Below are 23,109 nucleotides of genomic sequence, written 5' to 3'. Positions count from 1 at the left end.
TGTTTAATCTATGGTGTTTAAGTACTTCTAAAGGGACAAAACCATGTTCAAGTCACCTGGAAGCCTGTTTTCTGCAGGAAACTTGAAGAAAATGAGGCCAAAGTTCAGGTAGACTTCAGGGGTTTACAATGGTGAAGGAGATCTGTTGCGTCAGTCTTGAGTAAAATTTAACTGAAGAAATAATTTCTGTTTTTTTTCCTGTAAGATTTTTCCCACCCACTCCATTGGCTTCAGAGGTCTTTGAATAAAGATTTCTGTTTCTAAATTCTAGCCGAATGACAGCAACAAAACAGCGTATGGCATCTACTCTTTGTACAATCATCCTTAAAGTGCTCATATATCACATGGAATAATCAGGGATGGATTTTTCTATATAGGCCTGAAGTTTTCTGAAGACTGAGATGGCATTTTGGCCAAAGTTTGTATAGACGCAGCAGAGAATCATAACCTCAAGTGCAGTGCAAGGGCAGAGAGAGTCCATGTGGCCTTATCCCTTCTGCTTTCAAAGCTCGGTCAGGCCCTGCTCCTCAGCCTTCAAAGCTTATTTAGGCTTTTGCTGCTACACCAGTATGGCAAATAATAGTTACCATGGACAAGTACAGCCTTATCTATATGTTTAGAAATTAGGCATGACTCTCTGGGTGCTGATGATTTACCTACTCTTGGCCTAGATTCAGTGTGTGTAAACAAGGCTTTTTTTTTTTTTTTTCCTCCTCGTTCTCTGAAACAACAGTCTCTGAAATTGATAGGTAGAAAAACATACAAAGAAGAAGATAGATGGGCAAATAGTCATGTGGATGCTGATGTTCTTTAATGATACAAATTGCTCCTGTAAATCAAGGAGCACTTGCACCTGGGATTACCTTTGTCACTGTACAAGCTGGCTGCCAGGAATTTAGGAAGAATCTGTCGATATGGGGAAGGGGGAGGTGGCTATTTTAAATATATATATAGTGTGTCTCACTTGTGGAAGATTTTTTTGGAGTTGGGGAGTGTGGTGTGGGGTTTTCTGTTGTTGGTTTTGGTTGGTTTTGTGGTTGTATTTTTTTTTTTTTAATACTGGTGTAGATTAAATGCTTGAAATAGCATCCTTTAGTAGAAAAAAAAAATCTTGAGAGATTGACCACTAAAGATTTGTCCCCACTGCTCCGACAGCTTACCTTGTAACTCCAGTTTCCCCACTACTCTCTCTCCTGTTTGCATGCACATCCTTACCTCCACTAGAGTGTTGCTTTCTCCTTGAGCTTAAGTGGTTGAAACTCCTTGTCGCTGAAGCTCAAGTTACAAAAATAGTAGAGAGTGAGCAATCCTGGTTACATTAACTCTGCAGCTGCTGATGCAGTCACTGTGTGTAGCTAATCAGATGCCTCTGTTTAACCTGAGCGTCGCTTTTGCTTGGGTTTGAGCTCCCAATGGCTTCAGGTAAGCCCCTGGACTTTGCTCTGGAGCAGATAAAGAGCACTCAGGCATTCCCTTCTGCCTAGTGTGCTTCGGGATGGTAACTCCCGGTGACGGAGTGGTAAGGAACAGCAATTAAACCCCTGCAATTGTTTACTAAACCCTGACCTTTGACTAGATGGGAATTTGTGGTCTAGTATAAATTAAAATGAAGAGATTACAATTGCCTCCCATTAACTAACACAGTTGTAAAATTTACTAGCCAAGATTTACTTCCGGACTCCTGCTTTGGGTAATTTTTCCTAGGCTGGTACATCACATTTGAGACCAATGGCATGCTGTACGTTTGGGGCAGGATGTGTGTAGTGTCTGTTCTCGTGCATACTGAGATAAATTAGTTTGAATTAATACAGGACGAAAAAACCCTCTAGATGACCCAACTCAACGCTAATCTTGCGATAAAACTCATTGCTATGCCAGGGGCCATCTAGAGGTTTTCAGATGCAGCTGATGTTAATGGATCCACACTGACCAAAGGAAATCTCCCAATTTTGGTTTAATCAGAAGGACTAAAGTTGGTAGGGTGTGAAGGTGGAATAAAATGTTTTTCTTTAGAGAAGAAAAGACTGCTTTCTTCATTGTATTAATAGACATCTGTAGATATTCTGAATAATGAACACACACGTACTTTGGTCTCTGTTCCCTAGGACTTGCTGAAGTATTTGAATTTGCAGTTGTTGTCTCTGAAGTCTGCACACCTAGTGCCCTGAGAATTTTGTGTTTCTACAGAAAGGGAGGAAAAACTCACCACCTTTAATAAAAAAGGTGTTTACGCTTTTTCTCACTTTCATAGCTTTCATAGCTTTTATAGTTAAACTTTGAAGGTAAGAGTCTTTGCTGCATCTACATACCAGGGAGCTCGTGGTGTTTCCTCCCATTTGCTCTCATGGATGTCTTATGTTTCCTTTCCATCCTCATAGAATCATCATAGAATCATAGAATGGTTTGGGTTGGAAAAGACCTTAAAGATCGTCTAGTTCCAACCCCCCTGCCATGGGCAGGGACACCTTCCACTAGATCAGGTTGCTCAAAGCCTCATCCAACCTGGCCTTGGACACTTCCAGGGATGGGGCATCCACGACTTCTCTGGGCAGCCTGTGCCAGTGCCTCACCACCCTCATTGTAAAAAATTTCTTCCTTAGATCTAATCTAAATCTCCCCTCTTTCAGTTTAAAGCCATGGCCCCTCGTCCTACCACTACATGCCCTTGCAAAAAGTCCCTCTCCAGCTTTCCTGTAGGCCCCCTTTAGGTACTGGAAGACTGCTAGAAGGTCTCCTCAGATTCTTTTCCATATTCTCTGCTATATCTGGGGCTGTCAGTGTTTCCCATTTTTCTTTTCTCCTATGTGCTAGAGAATTTGCGCCCCTAAATTCTCACCTGTCTCTTAGTAACAGGCTTCCTCACTCTCTCCCAAAACAATCCTTTCTGTTTTGCTGAGGGTGCTGTACGCATCTCCCAACAGAGTTGATCCTTTTTTTTTTTTTTTTCAGCTGTTCTGTAATTATGGTCTTGGCTATGGCAAGGGGTATTATCATGCTGCAGTGTATCACAGAATCACAGACTAGGTCGCCAGCCAGCTATTGCAAGTAATAGGAGCAGGTAGTTGTGCTCACTAAAGATGTAAGTATCTTCATTTCCCACTTTCGCAGTTTCCAGTGTTCAGCCAAGCCTGTGTCAGTAGGAATGCATGTGCTTGCTTACAGTTCTTTTAAGATTAGTTCGTGCGACATCACGTCTTAAGATCTTGTGTTTATCTTTACACACTTGCAGATTGAGATAAGTTTCAGCACAAGTTCCTGATTATTACTATAAATTTTGACACTAAGGTTAAAGTTGCAATGGCGGTATGTAACGATATACGTATGTAACTTAAGTGTGTGTGCACACACGCATGTGTTGAAAGATAGCAGAGCTTTGCCTGGGAGCCTGTCCACTCTTCCACCTACATTAACTAATCCAACAAAAAGTTTTAGGTTTCTGTTCAAACCAGGCTACTTTACTTTTAAATGTGTTAGTAGCTTCAGCATTTTCCATCTGGGGCTTCAACTTGTCGTATTTTTATTGCTAGGATTCCAGTCTGGATGGGAATAGGAAGAGGAGGAGCTTTTGGGGTAACTAAATGAAGAAAGAGAGTTTTCTGTGGCAGCTCACAAAGTTATGTAGTTTTAGCACTGGGTTAGCAGGCAGGAGGCAAGTGGAGTGGTTGCTGGTTGCTTGATGAATGCAGTTTGTTGCGTGGGTATCATCCCATCGCACACACAGCGTGTGCCGTTCTGTCTGATTCAGATGGGATTCTCCTGGTGCGAAGGACCACGCTTGCCGTCAGTGGGCTGTCTGTATGCCTGAGCCTAAAGTGGCTCGAGGATGCATGCTGTGGAGGAGGAGTCTGTAGGACGGCTGCATTATGCCCATGAAGTCTGATCTACACAAGTTATAAGCACTCAGGCTGTTACGAGGGATCCTTTCTCACACTGCGGTGTGGTTATGTGTGTAGATGTTAGTGTTGAGCACGGCCACGGAGGGAGCTGGACCCGCTCAGACTGTTTGCAACCGTAGGGGATGGTGTTTCTGTGGGGCTTGCAGGGTCGGGAGGGCTGCATGTTCTCATTTAAGCTGATTTTAAGGGCTCCCAAACAGCTGCCTTTCTGGTGTAACTGGAACCTGGTGAATGATTTTTTTTCTTTTTTCTTTTTTTTATTTTTTTTTGCTTGCAGGTGTGTAAGCAGTGGTGCCCATTCACTTGCTGTGCAGTGAGCTTGTAAATCCCTCATAAATTGTTTGTAAATCGCTTTGGGATCCTTCTGGCTGACAGGCAGATCCTGTATAAGCACATCACCCAGCCCTGCTGAGGCAGCCCTGCAAAGCCCAAGCCTTCGGGAGCAAAACCAGTTGCCAAAGAAGCAGGTGTGTCAGCTCAAAGTGGCCCATGAGGAGCAGCTGTAAGCTCGAACTTTGCCCATTTATTTGCTCAAGGTTTTATCTCATCCTTTATTATACAGCCCAGTGAAAAAGAATATTTACTGTGTCAGTTAAACCAGGGCCATCTGAGTGGCAGGCTCCGCGTGCACTCAGTGGCCCTGTGGGTGAGAGAGCGGAGCGATACACCGGTGTCGGAGGGGAAGGCTGTGCTTTCTGTGCCATCAGAGAAGATAGGGACACCTGAGTAAACAGTGGGCACCCAGGGCTGTGTGGGTAGAGTGACTTGTTTGGTACACTCCATTGATTTCCCCCCTCCCTCCCCCCGCCTCATTTTTTTTTTCTCATGCCTGTAGCATTTTTCTTCTGTGGAGAAATTCTGATGTTAGCGCAAGACAAGAACACTCTGAACAGAAAGTTGAACTTGCATGCTATTTTTCATTTTGTTTCCGGATTTTGCATGTGGATAGCAACATTAATATCGAAACAGAAATTTCTTCTGAATCGAAGACCAAATGTTCTGCTTGGAAAGTGTAGCAGCACAGTGTGCTGCTGCGCTCAAAATAAGTTATTCTGAAAAAAACCTGACAAACCTCAACATTAAAAAAAACCCTATGTAGTAATTGAAAGGGCTATTTTTGGTGCAATGTTTAGATTTTCAGCAAGATTGCATGTATTGAAGGAAATGTTTACTATAAAATTTGTTACTACTTTTGGTCTTCAGATCCCTGGCAGCAGACTTATAGCCAGGCGGTTGCAACTGATGATTTATTTTTTGTCTAGTGCATTGTAGGAGGATAAAGCAGCATAATTTTCTAGGATTAGGAACTGTTTGGTGTTGCAGGTAAGGCATCCACATCCTCATACAGTAGCCCAGCCTTGGTTGGGAATTAGGCACCTGTACATAGGGGAAGTGGCATGACTAATACGCAGGGAGCCAGGTGGATGCTGAGAAGCTCCTGCTCTCTGTCCCTGGCTCTGCCAGCCTTGAGCACTTCATTTGACTGCTCCATGCCTCAGTTTCTTCTTTTATCTGCCGCATAACTTATCTATTTAGATATTAAACATTTTGAAATGGGACTGCCTCTCACTCTTCAATACAACTGCTCTACTTCAACACAGTCTTAATAATAAACATAAACAACTGTGGTCTTTGGATATTCAAAATAATTTAGGAAATTTCTGGTTAATTTTTGATTTTTCAACTGTATTACCAAGGATTGGTCTTTGGACCTATATAACCAAACTTTTTCCTGATTTGCTTTCTGTTATTCTGCCTTTCGAAGGACTTTGTGGAAAAGAAAGCAGAATAAAAATCACACAACCGGTTTGGCAGGTCCTGTATAAACAGGAGAAATGCCAGGAAAAGTCTCATGTCTTTGTTGCCAGCTTTAAAAAAAAAAAAAAATCCGGTTAATTTTCCCCTGACGAAATCCTCAGCCGTTGCTATGTATGAGCAGGACTGTGGGGAAGGGCATGTGGTGGAAGGGGCTGGGGGATCCTTGCTAGAAGCAGCATGTGTGTCCTCAAATGCTGGGAATGTTCCTATTCTTGGGCAATTGTCCCAGTCACCTTCTTGGCTGTAGGAACCAAAGGAAGTGTTTTGTCATGCTTCTTGAAGCAGGTTTGTGTTGGTTTTTTTTTCTTCCCCATCTCCTCTGACAGTCTCACAGCTCAGCTCGAGTGTTAAACACACCCTGCTTGATTAGACGGGGGTGATTGATGCCCCCCTGTTTTGCTTTGCCTGTGCCAGCAGAAGGCTGTGCTGGTTTTTAAGGCTGTGTAGCTGTGAGTTGGGTCGGGTCGGGAGACCTGCCTTCCCAACTGGATCTGTGCTTGTTGCGTAACTGTGGGAAGGGCTGGAGTGCCTCTGTCCTGATTCTTTTGGCAGAGGAGGGACGTGTTTCTGGAACAAGTTCACAGCTCTCTTCTGATGCAGGCCATCTCTGCTACCACTTGTGAGTCGAAAGATTTTGGTCAATGCTCTTGACAAGGAGCATCAGAAATCAGGAGTGCTCATGGGGAGGGTATTTAAAATGAATGCTAAAATGCAAAGTGAATTGATGCCTTCTCAGAGCTTTTGCGCAATGTCCATGTCATTTTAGTTCCCTCTTGTAGTTCATCCTTCTGTTTCCAGGGCAGAACATAACCACAGAAACACGGCCATATGGGTAGAGGGTCAAAATGGGGTTTAGGCAACTCGCTGCTTCTTCTTGCATCTCTGTTCCTAATGGAAAAATAGGATTCAAAAAGATCCTTCCTTTGCTGTTTCTCTGTTTTGGCTTTGAGCTTTTCATGGCTGTCCTCTGCTCGGTGTTTCTGCGGTGCCTTGGACAATGGCCCTGTGGTTCAGTTTGCCTCTGAGTGCTATCGCTGCATAAATGTCAAGTCCTAACAGTTGGATTCAGGTCCCGATAGAGTTCTTTCTTGGGAGAGAATGTTCTTTTCTAAGGTGTCAAAGTAGGTTTTTGCTCAGACCCTGTGCTGCTGATGGAGCACATATGTTTTGATGCCTCCACTTGTAAAGGTGAGTGTAATAATGCTTCTCTTCATTGCAGGAAAGTGGTAAAGGTGTTATAACAGGTATATAAATAGTGTAATAATGCGGACTGTGGACTGGCCTTCAGATTGAGTCAAAATGGGCCCAGGACTAGCACTTTTCTCTTTTACTTAAAGATGCCTGCAATTTACTCCATTTCACCTGGCTCAGTTCCCAGGCTTGTCACTTATGTAGTGAGGCAATATTTGCAGCTCATAAGCAGTCTTATGGTGAGGGTGGAGTGGCTCTCACTGCAGTGTCCATTCAGTTGTGAACCAGCAATGCTTAGCTGTGAACACAAGCCAAAGATAACCAGAGTGAAACTTCAGCACTTCTCTTCTGCCAGGAGCAACATCATAACCAATGCTTCAGGATTATGAGCTAAAACAAAATAATAATTTGAGGAAGAACAAAAAGCAATGCAAAGGTTGAAAGGAACAATTAAAACAATTGGGGAACTTAACAAACAGGAAAAGCTATGGCAGAAGGAGAGCAGCTAAACTGAGATTTTTGTGCTTAGCCAGCCCAGGGTTTGACAGACCTGCGGGCTCAGCATTATCCCATTGCCCTGTTGGCACAACCAAGGCAATGAGGGCTGCGGTAATGCCACAACTTGTTTTGGAGAGTCAGTAGCAGGTGTGGGAACCAGACTCCTGTCCTTACCATTTCTCTTCAAACCTCTTCTGTGGAGCTTGTTTTTTTCTGTGCTTTGCAGTGTGGCATCTGCTGCCCAGCCTCGTACAGCAGCACTATGCAGGGGGTGATCCATTTTTTGTTCCCCTTCTGAGTGCTGGGAGTGCTGCTGGAACTTCAAGAGTGAAGGAATAAGGGCTGTGTGGGATGTACCCTGTCACGTGGACAGGTCGTACCTGGAAGGCATCTCTTGTTTTCAGAGCAGTTGGGAAAGGATTGCTAATAGCTCTCCTTACACAACAGAATATTCACCCGCTTAGTTCATTACTTATTAGCTCCAGGCAGGGACATTGCAGATTTGTTAATGGCAATGGCCAAATCATTAGAGTGTGCAGCATTAATGGAGGAGAAAGCATTTAATAAAGAGCCATCGCTCGACCCTGTCATTGTCCCTGGAATACAGACCATATTGTTGAATTCAAGCTCTGTTCTCCTTCTGTCACCTACCCCTTCTTAAAAGGATGGCTTGCTCAGGAGCTTCAGCTTCTCTTCAAACACATGTGAAAGCTCATCTTTTCTTCTTTTGAATCAGATATGCTGTACCATGACCAGCTGTTTCTGTACAAACATATTTAAAAAGTCTCCTTAAAGTTCTGCCAATCCCAATGATTCTGTGCTGGAAGGACCATGTTTTAGAGGAAATAGAAGATTTTACTGTGCCTCGAGCTATCCCTCAGGTGGTTTGTTTGCTTTTTCTAAGTAATATTTTGTATCTGTTGCATTGATCAGCAAAAAGTTCAATTTCTTCTAGTTTACATTCTCATACCCATAGACTGTTGATTGGAGAGGCCTTCCAAAAACTGCTAAATATGCTAAATAAATTGTAAAATAAAACTCCGATTCTTGTACAGGTTGACCTGCCTGCAGATTTTATTTATTTTGAGGTAACTCAGCTTCCTTCAGTGGTCCCCATTGCATCTTAATATTTTAATCACAGCTGCTTATTAGCTCGTCCTCCTGCAATATGCCTTCCAGATTATCTTCCCTTTCCTCTGTTTTTATTTCCTTTTGGCCGTTGGGTTGTATCTGTCACATCTCTCTCCATCTCTGTAGTTCCTTTGTTCCTTCCTTATAGGCTAGACCTTCTGACTCTTGTAAAACTTATCTGTCTTGCATATATAGATATGTGTGTATATGCTGCAGAATGAAGAGCCTGCAAATGTGCAGGATGCAATATTCTAAGTGAAATCCTTCCAGCTGTTTTTTATATACTCTCTTTTGTCAGCTAGAGTTTCCTTTTTTAGTCACACAGATCTCATGTTGTTCACGTTGAAGTAAGTGCCTAGAGTAGGTAAAAGATAGTGGGAGAGGAAGATTGTAATTTGATGTTTCTTCCATATCCAGTTTCTGTACAGTAGACAAGGTCAGCGCAAGTATGGTCCTTTTTAAGAACTCCCTCTGCATTTAATATGCTGGGAGTCAAATAATCTGGATCCTTCTGATATTTTATAGTGGCAAAAATCTATTGCCACTTGTTTCTGGACTAGCCTATTAAGACAGTCTTTGAGAATGGGTGTTTTATTTGGCTGTCTTTCTCTCTTCATGGATTCTGTTCAGTTTTTCTGAGCACCCAAGTGGATCTGCCCATTTTTTTACCAACAGCCCTTATTATAGCTGTTCTCTTCCCAGGCTGGCCTAGATTCCCTCTGGAAGTTGCCTTTATCTACTTAGAGGTGTTGTTGAACGAGGGGATGTAGCACACTCCCTGCCATGCTGTGTGTTCTGAGTTACTTTTGCACCACTTGAACCTTTAGGAGCAGCAACTCTAAAGCATAGGGTTAGACCTCATCATGGCACCTCCAGGTTTCTCTGTGTATTTATTATGTCCTTTTTCATGGGAAGTCTGAAGTGTGATGAAATGGTGTCATGAACAAGTGGAGATGCTGTGCATGCCAATAGTGTTTTGTTTTGCCGGTGAGGAAAATTGTAAAGATGTCAACCTTGCAGGGTTAAACGATTGTTTCACAGGTGTGGCTTTTCTGGTCTGAAACTGTCTTCCAGTGCCAGAACCCAAGCTTGCAATCAGGGTTGTCTTCTCAGTGCCTCTAGCGGTGGATAGCTTTTCTTTGTAGAGGAGGGATGTTCTCATGCTTACCAGAGTAGGCACCTACGTGATCAAACATAAGCAACTTTTTTCCAGTTTGTTATAGTAGCTGATTTTTGGGTGTGCCTGTATTTTCAAATGGTAACAGATATAAGATAATTGTGGCATATCATGATGCAATTTGTTTCCAAACAGGCCTATATACACACTGTTCACCCTCAGGTTCAAACTGATCTCATGTAGATAAGGGGAGAGAGTAAACTTAAGTGACTGAAAGGGAGAAGATAAAAGATTGAGGGCCATATGTAGACTTTACGTCCACTAATGTAAATCAGGACCAGAATCATTGTTTTAAAAAAATGATTGGAGAATTTTGCAGGTATAGACAGGAGCAGAGTCCAGCCGTGCAATGGGACCAAGAAGGGTAATTTCTTATATTTTTAAATTGTATTTTTAAAATATGTATTTCAGAGTGTTGTAGCTCCTCAGGAATTTTGATTCCATCAGTGACTGAGGATTAAAAGAAACTGTGACTTTTATGTGAATTACTCTCCCATGATTTTTCCACTACTTAACCGATGGGCACGTAGATAATCCATAGCAGTGAGTGAGTTGACCTCGTCCATGTGACAGTTCTGACCTGCTGTTCATGCTATGGAAATACTTGATATCCCCTGTTGGGAAGGATCCTGTTCACAGTAATTGTAGCTTCAGGAAAAATGTTCAGAAAGCAGCCCTCATCCCTTGTAGAAAGTGCAGAAATGGTGCTTGTCCTGGAAATGTGGTTGAATACACAGTAGCATTGCAGCTGGCCAGTGCAGTGACAGCTCCCTAACTTCAGTGAGGGAAAACACTTGTGCTGCCATGCCAGCCCTGAGACGCGGCGGAATAGCTCCTTTCCCACAACACATGAGAGGGCAGCTCCCTGTGCACCGTGTTTCCCCTTAGTTTTCCCATCTTGGTTTCATGTCCTCCAGAAATTTTGCACCGCAATGAGTACACGACTCCGATCACGGGTGTTCAGGGTGTGAATTCCCACGCGTGCAGGCAGGGTTGTTCAACCACCATACGTTACAGAGATGAGACTCCCCAGCACTCCCTGCTTTAGAAAAGAGAACGTGAAAAAGATGCAGTGAAATATCTCTGATGTGCAGATATCGAAGCCTGGAAAGTCTGTCTCTGTTGCTCTCTCTGCTTCCCTGCTGCTTACTCACTGGCCACAGTACTTCAGAGCCTCATGTGTTGATTTTTTTTCTAGCTATGCAAGAAACTCTCACTCTCAGCCTTTTGTGACACTTTGTGCTAAGCGGATGTGCTAACAAAATCATTATGCAGGCGCAGAAGGGGTTGCCTTTTGGATCAGAGGGGCAGCCCACCTTTCTCTGTGCCCTGCTTGAACAGTGGTCAGTAGGGACTTCTTCAGAGGAGTGTTGCAGTGACAACCCCATAACGCAAATTTTGGAGTTGCATGTGGAAAGGAGCTGGGGGCAGATAGTTTTTTAACATTAGACAGTTGAATCTGTGGCTGACTTCTCCCTTGAAGTCGTAGGTCAGGTGGGCCAAGTCCCAGCTTTACCGCCTCTTCTTAGAGCCTCGCTGCGGTAAGGTGGGTGGAATGGTCTCCCCCTTCAAACTGATAAGGCTTTACTCCTGTTTTGCAGTGCAACAATTCCACTTCCAAATTCTGAACCAGGGTCTGCCTCCCATACATGTTTTGTCCTGCCTATTGATAACATTATTATTAATATAAATGACTAATCCTTTCTTGATTCTTATTAAGCTCGTTGCCTTCGTGTATTATCTTGTAGGTTTTTTACCTGATATTATCTTCCCACAGCCTGTTTCTATTCTCTATTTCCCCATATTATCAGTGACCTCAGTAAAGAAATAGTTTTTGAGCAAGTGGTTCAGCTGGTTTTTTGTTTCATTTATATTTGCTAATTTGCGATATTTTGCAGTGCTTAGACAATAATGCAACCATATCATGGCATTTTCAGCAACAACATTGACCTCCGCAAGCTGCCTTTTCACAACACTTGAGTGCATCAATATTGCTGTCTGTCCAATTTTAATTTAATTAGAACAGTGGCTGTAATCATTTTGGGAGAAGCACGAACTTCCCCGCTGTCCCCTTTCCCCTTCCCTTTCGTGATGAACTCTTGCACCGCTGTGGGTTTTTTTTATTTGCTTGAGTAAGGATGGAGACGTGAGAGGGTAGCCGTCTCCTGCCCCTGTGCCGGGAGGTTCGTCAGAGGCAGGCTGAAGGGAGGAGGCAGGGAGGAATTGAACTTCACAAAATCACTAAGGTCACCGAGACAATCTCTGCTCTCTGTGCGCAGGAAATGAGATGTTAATCTTTTCCCAGTGCTGCTTTGCATAAGGTCCATTCCAGAGAGCTGTGTTTGTTTTAATTTCTCTAATTACTGATAGTGTGCTGATTATGCTGCGATAGATTTGACGTGAATTGCTATATTAATGGGATCAAAAATGAGGAGAAGTCTGCCGTGAAAATTAAGACGATGACAGCAACTGGGGGAAGGGATGAAAGTGGAAAGTTTAATTCATACCCTGGTACTGCAGAGCTCTACTTTGCTTTTTCTGGAACCTGACCCTTTGTCCCTGGTAGAAGTTGAAGCATGCAAGCTATAACATTGACCAAAATCCCAAAATGTTTTAATTGTGTACGCGGTGCCATACGCTCTCTTAGAGACTCTGATTTCCCCCCTCCTCCCTATGTTATACCTTGTATCTCATCTCATAGCGGTCTCTTGGACTTTTGTATCCAGCTATAGCTTTGCATACAAAACACTGGTGAACACTGCATGTTTCTTCCTTCCCTTTCCTCTTCCCCTTGCTTTCTTCCCTAATGATTGACTTACTCGAATCTCCTGCTGTCGTCCCGTGCTCCTCTGCAGCTGGTTTGCTGGCATTGCCCTGCTGAGTGCCCGAATGTGCAGGGTCTTCTGAATCTTTCCTGCAAGCACCTCATTCTCCTCCAACAACCCTTTGCTCTAAGGCCATTTTTTCCCCTCTACCATACCCAAGGCATCTACTCCTAGGAGGATCCGCAGTAGCAAAAACAGACACACACCCCCAGGCTCACCCCAGTTCCTGGTCCCTTGGCTTATCTTTCCACTTTCCCTGCCTCAGTGTGCTTGCTGAAAGAGATAGCAGCCCTGGTCCCATGTCCTTACAGAGCTGAACATCCTCCCTGATTTGTCAGTGTTGTGTCCAGAACACCAGCTTTCACAGTCTCAAGAGCTACAACCACATGTTTCAAACTCGAATTTGCACAAGGCAAGGGCATGTTACTCAGGGTTTTTGGAGCCTAGGGCTTCCCCAAAAATCTAAGAAGGCACCAGAACATCTGCACCCCTGCTAGTGCTGCCCTCTCTGAGTACGTGTCCTACAGTCAAGGACTTGGAACAGGATGATGGGATGATACCCAGGGGGCTGGAACTTACCTTAGAGCAGCATCCCACTACCGCTGTCCTGCAGGTAAGCAAGGATGACCTGTGAGGACACGATAGGTAGTTTTCTCCTTTTTTACTTGTAACTGTTGGCTTCCTAATACTTACCGCAGCACCTTATGGTAGTGCCTGCTTCTCTGGGGAGCAGGGGGAGTCTGGGCTGGTTGGAGAAGCAAAGATGAACTGCAAATGTAACAAGACAGGTGCCACCTGTACACCAGCAGCCAAGGGGCAAGCGTGTGTCAGCTTTCACTCTTGGTTAACTTTGCCTTGCACAATATCATTATGTGCAATACAGAAGTAGGTTTTTCGCACGGTGATGAGAGGCAGGGTATTTGCAGACCATGTTGGCCATTCTGGTTTCCTGAAAACTGCTGCATGGGTAATGCGTTTCTTTGCTTTATCAATTAAAAAAAGTAATTTTAGTATACCATCCTATCTAACTACTGAAGTGATCATGTCATTGGGACAACATGAGGGCTTGTTTATCATGCTTTCTTATATATTTTACTTTCATTTCTGCAAAAATATGTGTGTCCTTTGTGCCTGTGATCTGAGCAGGGTTGGTAAAGGGAGAAAAAGACTATCAGACTGCAAGCTGGAGAGCGTTCATGATGAAGGCTGCTGCTTTGGAGTTTAGAAGGGCATAATTTTAGCAAAAACATGAAGCTATTTTTACTTGCAGCCTCACTCATCATCCTCAACTGTTAGCCTTTTTCTTAAAAGGTGACTACGAATTTAATTTTGCAATTTTTAATTTTTTTAAAAATTATTTTTAGCAATGTGAATTATTTGTGTTCCTGACAGAATTTTCCAACTGTTCAGGCTAGATTTTGTAAAGGATCTACCTCAATTCTTCAAACAGAAATCAACGTGTGCTTTGATGGCTTTGGGAGTCTAGTCAGCTGTTATGTACACTCTTACTCGATAGTCATGATCAATATAGCTTTTGAGTTACCTTCCTTTTTTTAGACAAGATGGTGTGATCTAAGGCTTCCTCAGCACCTGGATACTTAGTATTTCATACTTTTCTAGTACAAAGAGAACAAAACCATAGCTTGTCTTGATTCTTAACCCTGTGTTTCAATCTGTCTCTGCTAGATCAGGCAGATGAAAGCATGCCCCTGTCTCAGCAGATCTGGCTGATTGTCTAGGTGGCACTTTTGGAGCACCAGCCGCTACTAGGGTAAACCCCAAGGAGGGTCTCCGTAAAGGTTGACTTACGCATCTCTTCAATTATTGCAGTCAAGGTGAAATTTCATGGTGAAACTTTCCTGACTCACTGAGAGCTGAAGAAGCCTTTCAAAAATGATGACAGCAAGCAATATGCCAACTGTTTTGTCCACCTCATTGTGGCTACTGGCAAAATGCTAGGGAGCTGCTATTTTGAAGTTACTTCTAGATGGCAGTTTTTTGGGGCTGAGCAGTTTGGTCACTTGTGGTTTTAAATGTTTATAGAGTCCCCTGGCAGGTGGTGAATCTGGAATGTGGTAATGCCAACCTCTTTCCTAGTACTCATCACCAATAATCTCAAAGGACCACAGAAATGTGTATTAATTTAGTCTCTTTTACCAGTAGACTAAGCTGCAGCAAGGCTATTTGCTCAAGTACACGCAAGGTTCATGCTGGTTCTGCTACCAGCATCCTTCCTCCCACGTTGCTGCTTGAGCAACGCTACCATTGAACTGTCTATTCTTGGCCTTAGTGCAAGGGGAAATATTAAACTGACTGGTTAGGAAACTCTTTCAGAAAAATTCCTAGTAGTGGAGCATCTGGTTGCATAACCTTAGAAGTACGAGATATCAGCCACAGTTTTGTCTGATGGATCCCATGGAGGGAAGCACTGGGCAGTTCTGGAGTTGTGAAGATTAAAGCAAATCTGTTCTCAGTAGTGTGAATGCAACAGGTACCTCCTGAAAGCGTGACTTTAAAGAGCCTTAAAAAGCCTGGAGGAGCAAACGTGACCTTGTGCATTCACATGTCTGTGTAGACCAGGAGTTGCATGTGGCTGAAGCACAGAGCTGCAGTAAGTTGCAGAACTGGACTGATGTTTGCAGTTTGCTTCCAGTCATGTTACTGACTCATGCTGCAAACAGGGATGAAGCTCATTTTTCCACAAGCCCAGTGCCTTGACCTCCTTGTGACATTGCCATTCCACACCTTTTGGAAGTGTGGCCAGGACAGTTACAAGGGCTACTCTTTCAGGATGAGCTTGTTAAGTGTATTGCCCTTGAGAGGCACATGCTGTCCTTTTTCAAGACAGCTTAGCTCTGAAATTACTTAGCTCATTTGAGCTTTGCTCTTTCTGTAACTCAAGTTGTCTGTATGTCTAATAAAAAGAAAAAGACTCACCTAATGTCTGTAAGTTGCTTTGATATTTGGGTTAAAGGTGCTGGAAAAAAATGCAGGATTAGTAAGAGAGGGCATTTCAAAGGCACTAATAAGAGTCGGATAGCTAACTCCCCTTTGTGCGTTGTGAAATGTGTTCTGCAAATATTCCCAATTCACACATTACTGTGGACAGCCAAGGTGTATGGAAAAAGCAACTGTGCATTTCCACAACTTATTTTTTGGTTTTACCGTCCTGTTCTTATGAATACTAGGAAACAATGAATCAAGTGTATTTATTTGTAACAATAAATCTCAGTGAAACTGCCTCGGCATAAATCAAGTTACAGTGCGCCTTTAGGAGGCTGATCAGTGCAGAGAGGAAGGCAGCAGGTACTGGAAGCGTAATGTCTTAGTTTGATACAACACCTCCTGGGTGCTGAGGGAAGTGCACAGGGTTCTGGATTTAATTTCATCTTCTACTTGTCCTTCTCTCCTGCTGTTGGCCAGGTAGAAGGCCCTTTGAGCACTTGTCTTTGCAGCGGTGATTCAGTATTTCTGTGAGCATGAAGTGGGACCTGAGGTTGGACTGCATCCTGCATTATTTGGGAGAGGGTAGAAGGTCTTCAGGTCTCCCATCTACCCTCTGGTGCCTGTTTGCAGAGGCAGACATCTGTGTGGCTACGTTTCAGAAGCGTCCCTCTTTTTGTAAATATCTTGTTCAGTAAACAAAATGAGCAGCTGCAGTGTGGTTCAATTATCTGACCTGTGGATCGCAGCAGGAAACTCTAGGAAGTGGCTGGTCTCGTTGCAAGTCACTGGTATGGGCACCAGCGGTGAGAAGGTGCAAACGGGCAGCGAGACTGCGGAATGGGCAGAGAGTGCCGCACCTCGCGGGAACGCGAAGCGTAGAGTCAGCTGCTTTGGGTCAGGGGAGGAGTTGCGTAAGTCGAAAACAGAATGATGTGTTGTAGCTCCGCAGGTGCGCCTTTCGCCATGTCTTCATGAACATCCCTGTTCGTTCACGAAGGAAAACTAAATTCATATGAGCTAATGAATTGCTATTGCCTGGGCAGTGATGAGTAGAAAGAAAAACTGAGTGAACACAATGAAGTGTTAAAGGGCTTTGTGGGAGACTGGAATACGAGATTGAACAATTTCTAGTTAAAAAGTGTTGAACTGAAAGTCATGGAGGCTGTACTCTCAGAAGTAACAACGTAGTGGTGGTGGAGTGAACCAGTTCTGTCTTCCCACTCTGTCTAAACCCAGAATAGTTGATGTTGAGATGGATCATTTATTCTTCACGTGCTGTCAGTCTTCTCTGCCATGACTGTGAGCTGTGGTGGATATAGTATAGTGGTGGGACTCCAGACGTTGAGGCAAAACTTCTGGTTCTCCATGAGCTCCTGAACAGCAAGCTGGTAACAGCGCCTTGTGCCAGAATGAGCTGGGCTTGCTTTGAAGTGGTGACTGAGAGATGCAAGGCTTTCTAGGTGCTCCATATCCCATTTCTTTTTGGACATGTCACCTTGTCTGCCTGAAGAGTTTTCTGCTTTGGTACATTTAGTTACTCACGTTGTACAAACCTCTCCTTCCCTTTGCTGGCGGTGAGGGTCCTGATGTTAGTTCTGCAGGCGCCTCTATCAGCCTCAGTCTAGTTCCCTGCCACATGGCCGTGATGATGTGGTTCGTAATGGAAGTAATTGCCTTCTTTTGCTCCAGCACCACGTTTCTTTTCCATTTGCCAGAGATCGGGGTCAGGGTGGGGAGCTGCACATGTACTCTCCTGCAAATGCTCAGAAATGAAAGTAGCTCCTTTTGCTTCTGCGTGCATGTGGATGTAAATCCACACTGTTGCACTGACATCATTAAATGTCAGCAGCACGGTTTTAGGGAATAACGCGCACTGCCTTCCAGGAAGCACATGATAATGATTTTTTTATGCTCCTGTAAAATTTAGGCTATGTTTATTAACAAAGGGTATAATTTGTGCTGTGATTGGAGTACAGGCTTAGAATATGGAAGAATTTGCCCATCAGATGAAATTTCAGTCTTAAATTTCTTGGCTGACGTTTTCAGAAATAAAAACCTAACAGTGACAATTAAGAAACTAATGCAACATTCACAAATTGCCCTTTAACTCTGTCTGACTGTCCTTGCATAGCTGCTTTCTGTATGCTGGCTTACTCATTTGGTTGCAAGTTAAACTACTTCAAAGAAAGTGCTGGTAACTAGTTTAGGCAAGAAGAGAAAAGTACTACGTTACTCGATGGTAAATAGAGTAGTTTTTACTATAGAGCATGGTTTTCCGCAGAAAAGACAGAACTAATTGCTTAATGTCTTGAAAATACTGTGAAGAAGTAAAGTGTTAAATACTTAATAAACACGCTCAGATCATGACTGATTTGTTAGTATAAGATTACGTGGTTTTGGCGCTTTCTGTAACCGTACTCATGCACGTATCATGGAGTTGCTGTCAGATTTTCATAAAACCCTCAGAGTCTCCCCACTTGTGTGTCACTTCCCTTTCCTCCCTCGGCAAATTTCTGAGAAGACCCTTGGAAACTTGGTGGACCTTTTGAAAATTAAACCTGTCTCCCTAAAAGCTGTTTGGCCCTGGCCACAGCAGTGGGTGGCACGTCGCCCGTGCAGCGCTTGCCGGCGAGCAGATGGGCTGTGAGCTCCGTGTCCCCCTGGGCAGCCGGGTGCATCGCTGTGTGGCCCCACCGCGCACACGCGCTTCCTTCCTTCCACCCACTTCCCCCTCCCCTCTCTTGGTTTCGCACCTCTGTTCCAAAGTTCACGTTGTCCTCTCTCTTCTCTCCCCCCCCTCCAACTTTCTTTTTAACAGCAGGAAAGAATTTCGTACACACCTCCAGTGAGCCCGGTACCAAATTACACTTCCTCGTCACCACTACATGTCCCAGTGCCTCGAGCGATCAGGATGGAGGAAGACACGATCAGACTGCCTGCACACCTACGTGAGTGTCAGCGCGGAGGCTTCTTACCTTCTTGGATTGAGGAGGGTGAGGGGTGGGATGAGGAGGTGTTTCTATTTTTGTGGAAGGGAGCAGGGAAACCCCCTGGCCTTAGACTTCTTTTTTTAATTATCATTATTGTTATTATTATTTATTATTAAAGCTCTAGTTGGTTTGATTTTTCTAAATACCCTTTTTAACCAAAGGTAATTACTCTTAAATACAGTACGTTATCCCCCTGCTGCCGCCTCCTGTCCCCTGCACCCCGGTCCAGGATTTGGCTTATTTCTCATGACAGGCACAGATGTGGAAGTTTTTATTTTGATGGGAAGTGCTATGTTTCCACGGTATAGGAATTGCTCAGCAATGTGCTGCGACACAAGGTCAGAGTTTCACAAACTGTGGCAAGTGGAGTGTATTTGTGCCGTGGGTAATTTTCAGGTTGTTCTGAGTCTCAGCATTAAACGTTCCTGGTGCCCAGGCTCCCTACTACAGAGTGTGTGTGCTGACAGAGGCAGTGGGAAAGGAGGAAGCATAAGCTTAGCTGTGCACAAAAGGATGCTGCAAAGGAGGAAAGGCATATCACTGACTTGGGAGAAAAAACTGGAGCAGGAGGGCAAGGCGAGAGCCAGGCGCTTCCTTGCTGAGATGATTTAATGTTTGAGGAATAGGAAAGGCCAAGGGCTATTGGCCAGCCAGAGGTGAATTAGTGAGATAGGATGGGGACAAGGAAGAGTGGAATTTTCCTTTTTGGAGAGGAAGCAGTTCTGATGTAAATCGAGAGGTTTTAAGTAAACTTTTGTCAGGTGTTACGCTCCTGGGGTACTTGAGCAACAATGAGCAACAGGGCCAGGAGTAGACGTAACTTCGTGCGTTGCCCTCTGACAAATGGGTTTGGGATTTCAGAGAGGGGGGAAAAAAAAAAGTCTCCATGTTTATCACAAGACATTCTCATTCCTGTCCTCAGCTGTCTTCCAGGCACAGTCCTTTTCTGGATGCAAATTGTGCTCCCAGCACTTCTGTAATCCCGTGCTCGCACCCTTGTTGACCACTGAGTTGCTCTGCCCCAAGGTTGCGCGTTGCCCATGCTGTGTTCCGCGGTCCTGTTTTTTCTTTCTGCTGCCTCTTTCTCTCTTCCACCTGTGCTGCAGCGTAGCTCAAGTTGTTCCTTTTCTGTGCTCTCTGATGGGGATGGGAGCTGGCGCTGCAGCATTTCTAACCATGGCTGATCGCTGCCTGAGTATCCCCGAGCTTCCAGACCCTGCTTGCCCCTGCGTGTGGCTGCTGGCCTGTTTCTCCAGCCCCAGGAGGACTTGCTGCCACACTTACAGGGCGTTTCTGTGCTTTGCCCAAAACTTAAGTCACACAGAAACCAACACAGAAGCAGTTCTGCAGCAGTTCTTTTCCCCACTGTGGCTTTTAATCCCTGAGATCTGGTTTGGTTTTTTTTTGTCCCTCATTGCATTAGTTGGTACTATTTACTTCTGCTGTGGGAACCACTGTCTGTGCTCTCCACAGCTAGGATCACAGCTGGCTTTCCAATTACCTATTGTCTTCCCCACTGGGTCTGACATGCACAAGGCAGGAAGGCAGAAACCCTTGATACTGAAAGAAGTGGGGCACTGTGTTTACTACCCGCTTCCTTCTCATCAGCTAGCCAGCATGCTAAGTAGTGTGAAGCTCATAAGGCTTCCTCTCAGTGAAGACTTTTTATCCAATATTTTTAGGTGTGAACCAACCTTTCACCTTGATTTTTGTTTTGATTTTGCTTTTCTTTTCACTGGCACATTTTTATACTTGCAAGGAGGCTTCTTTCCCATTAGTATTTCCGCACCAGTCTGACTTGTTGTCGTGTAAAAGCACAGATGATTAATCATTAAATATCTGTGGAATAGTCTTCCACAAAGTTAGTGTCTCAGGTCGTAAACAACATGGAGCACGTTTACAAAGCCTTACTAGTTGTAGTCCCTGGCAGTATAGTATTTTGCGGCCCAGTATGCAATCAATATTGACCCAAACGCTGTCACCAACCAACTGACTCAAACATTGTTGTAAGCACTGTTTAAAGTATATAGATTCATAGCTAGGCCAGAAAAGGACCATTATGAATTCCTAAAAAGATCTTTGGTACAACTTGAGTTACAGAACTTCACTCAGTAACTCCTGTGTTTAGGTCCAGTACTGACTGAGCTACAGCATGTTACGCGGGAAGATTTCTGCTCTTCATGTAAAGACTTCAGTGATGGGGAGGATATAAGGTCTCTAGATGTTCTTTTAATGCTTAATTATCCTCCTTATTTGCCTTTTTTTTTTAAGTGGCCTATTTATAGTTTGAGTTAGTCAATTTCAGTTTCCAACTATTAGATCTCATTATCTCCTTTCCTGCTAAATATTGTCAAAAGACTACTCTTGATATAGGTGCTTTTAGATAAATTCACTTCTTAACCTTTTCTTGGCTAAACTGGATAGGAAGAGAGGTTCTTAGGGCTGTCACTCTTCCTGTAAGCTTCTAGATTTCAGATTCTGTTTGTATCATCTCTGTGAACTGTTTCCCACTTCAGACATCCTTCTTCAAAGTGAGGACAGCAGAACTGATGACCATGTTTCAGGAGTAGTCTTCCTAATACCAGGTACAGAAATAACTAAGAGCCTTTTGGATCTTGAGTTGTGAAGTTTAAGAGGTGTTAGCATGGGATTTTGTAATTCTTGCATGGACCCCTCTCATTTTATTTTTTTGAGATGTATCTGAGAGACAGCTTTGATCCTAAATCCAAACTGCGTTAGAAGTCAGGTGAAGTAGCTAATTTCTAGTTCATACTGCGATACCGTGCATGAAGATTTGGTGTAGATCCTCAAAGTCTGAGGGTTTTCTAGGTCTGAGATTTTGTTTGGTTCCAGCCTTATTGTACAACAATGTTGATAAGATGAAGTGTAATAACTTCTCTCAACTCTCACTCGTTCCAGTGCAACAGGGAGATATGGTAAGTTTCTCCAGTTGTACGTAGAGCTGGTAACTTGTCAGATCTCTGCTCCTTCTCTGTTTCCATGATGTTCTGATGACATTTACCAAAATAAAGGCTGAGTTCATCCTAACCTATACGTCTTCGTTTCTACCTGCTTGCAAGTTCAAGAGCTATATGCTACAGATGCAGCTGAAAACAGCAGCTGGCCCAAGCGAAGGTATAAGTAGAGGCAAAGGTTTCAGATGGAACATGAAGTGCACTCTGTGGATTCAGACAGTGTTTTATGCCTTCCTATTAGAAATGTCACTGTTTCTAGTGTTTAAAGGCACTCTGAAGGTGCTAACGGGCAATAGTATCAGGACAATTAGTAGAGCAATTTCCTTTGGTGCAATAAATTATTTCTTACTGTTTGGTGAGCAAATGGGTCTCAGTTATGCTGACCTGATTTGATCCAGAGACTGGAAAAGGGAGAAGTGCAAAGTTTAGAAGGATGGAATCCAGATCCCTCTTTGATACAAGCATGCAGAGGAGGACTCCTTCACTTTGGTCAACATAGCTGGAAATACAGAGAAACCCATTTTCCTGGGGATGATGAGAAGGCGCTTTCCACTTCTCACACAGCCTTTCTTGTTTTAGTTATCTGCTGTCTTCCCAGCCTGCCCTATCCCTATAGCACAGAAGCACAATGTATTCAGTCTTAACTTTAAAGCTTTGGGAGAGTGTGATTCTCCCCCTCTACTCTGCTCTTGTGAGACCCCACCTCGAATACTGCGTGTAGTTCTGGTGTCCCCACCATAAGAGAGACATAGATTTGTTGGAGCGTGTTCAGAGGAGGGCCACAAAGATGATCCAGGGGCTGGAGCACCTCTGCTATGAGGACAGGTTGCAGGAGCTGGGATTGTTCAGCCTTGAAAAGAGAAGACTTCTGGAGGACCTAATAGCTGCCTTCCAATACCTGAAGGGAACTTACAGGAAAGCTGGGGAGGGACTTTTTACAAGAGTGTCCACTGATAGGACAAGGGGAAATGGGTTTAAGTTGAAGGAGAACAGATTTAGATTAGATCTTAGGAAGAAATTCTTCAGTACAAGGGTGGTAAGACTTTGGAATAAATTGCCCAGAGAAGTTCCGGATGCCCCCTCCCTGGAGGTGTTCAAGGCCAGGTTGGACGGAGCCTTGAGTAGCCTGATCTAGTTGAGAGGCGTCCCTGCCCATGACAGGGAGGTTGGATTAGATGATCTCTGAGGTCTGTTCTAGCCTATGCCATTCTATGATTTTCTGGTAATGACACACCCTTCTGTGAAACTGCTCTGTAAAAGACTTTTGACGTATACTTTTAAACATACTTATTTGCCTAACATCCACTTCTTCCTAGTAAATGAGTATTGGGGGCATTGTAAACAAACTATCAGCAGGGAGCTGGAGAATGTTTTCCTCTATTTTAGGTATGTAGTCAGAAGGTACAGTGATCTCCAGTTCACTTTGTCCCGGATCCGTATGCTGTGGTAGCTTTGCAACATATCTGATCTCCACTAGACTGCACTAATGCCAGATACAAGGAGTGTTTGGAAAATGGAGATGTTTACCGAGGATTCAAGAGAAGCAAGGTCAGCTCTCACAGAAGGCTCTGCCCTTGATGCCTTCTGTGAACTTGAACATCTTGTTATAGTTTCCCTGCTGTAAAATAAAAAAAAACATGAGTGCAAAGACTCTTAAAAGTT

At 43.9% G+C, this 23,109-nt stretch overlaps 1 protein-coding gene across 1 annotated transcript in view; it reads left to right on the top strand.

The window, feature by feature from the left end:
* The window catches only part of ETV6 (ETS variant transcription factor 6), a 143,786-nt gene that overhangs the window by 29,182 nt on the left and 91,495 nt on the right, over positions 1-23,109 (top strand). Inside the window, exon 2 of the mRNA XM_086610489.1 lies at positions 18,301-18,430. Coding sequence (XP_086466615.1) covers positions 18,301-18,430 — 130 coding nt within the window. The remainder of the gene's footprint in view (positions 1-18,300; positions 18,431-23,109) is intronic.

The sequence above is a fragment of the Tauraco erythrolophus genome, chromosome 4 (genome assembly GCF_009769465.1).
Source record: "Tauraco erythrolophus isolate bTauEry1 chromosome 4, bTauEry1.pri, whole genome shotgun sequence".
Lineage (NCBI taxonomy): Eukaryota > Metazoa > Chordata > Aves > Musophagiformes > Musophagidae > Tauraco > Tauraco erythrolophus.
Note: the sequence above shows the minus strand (reverse complement) of the source record. Positions and strands in the feature narration are given on the sequence as shown.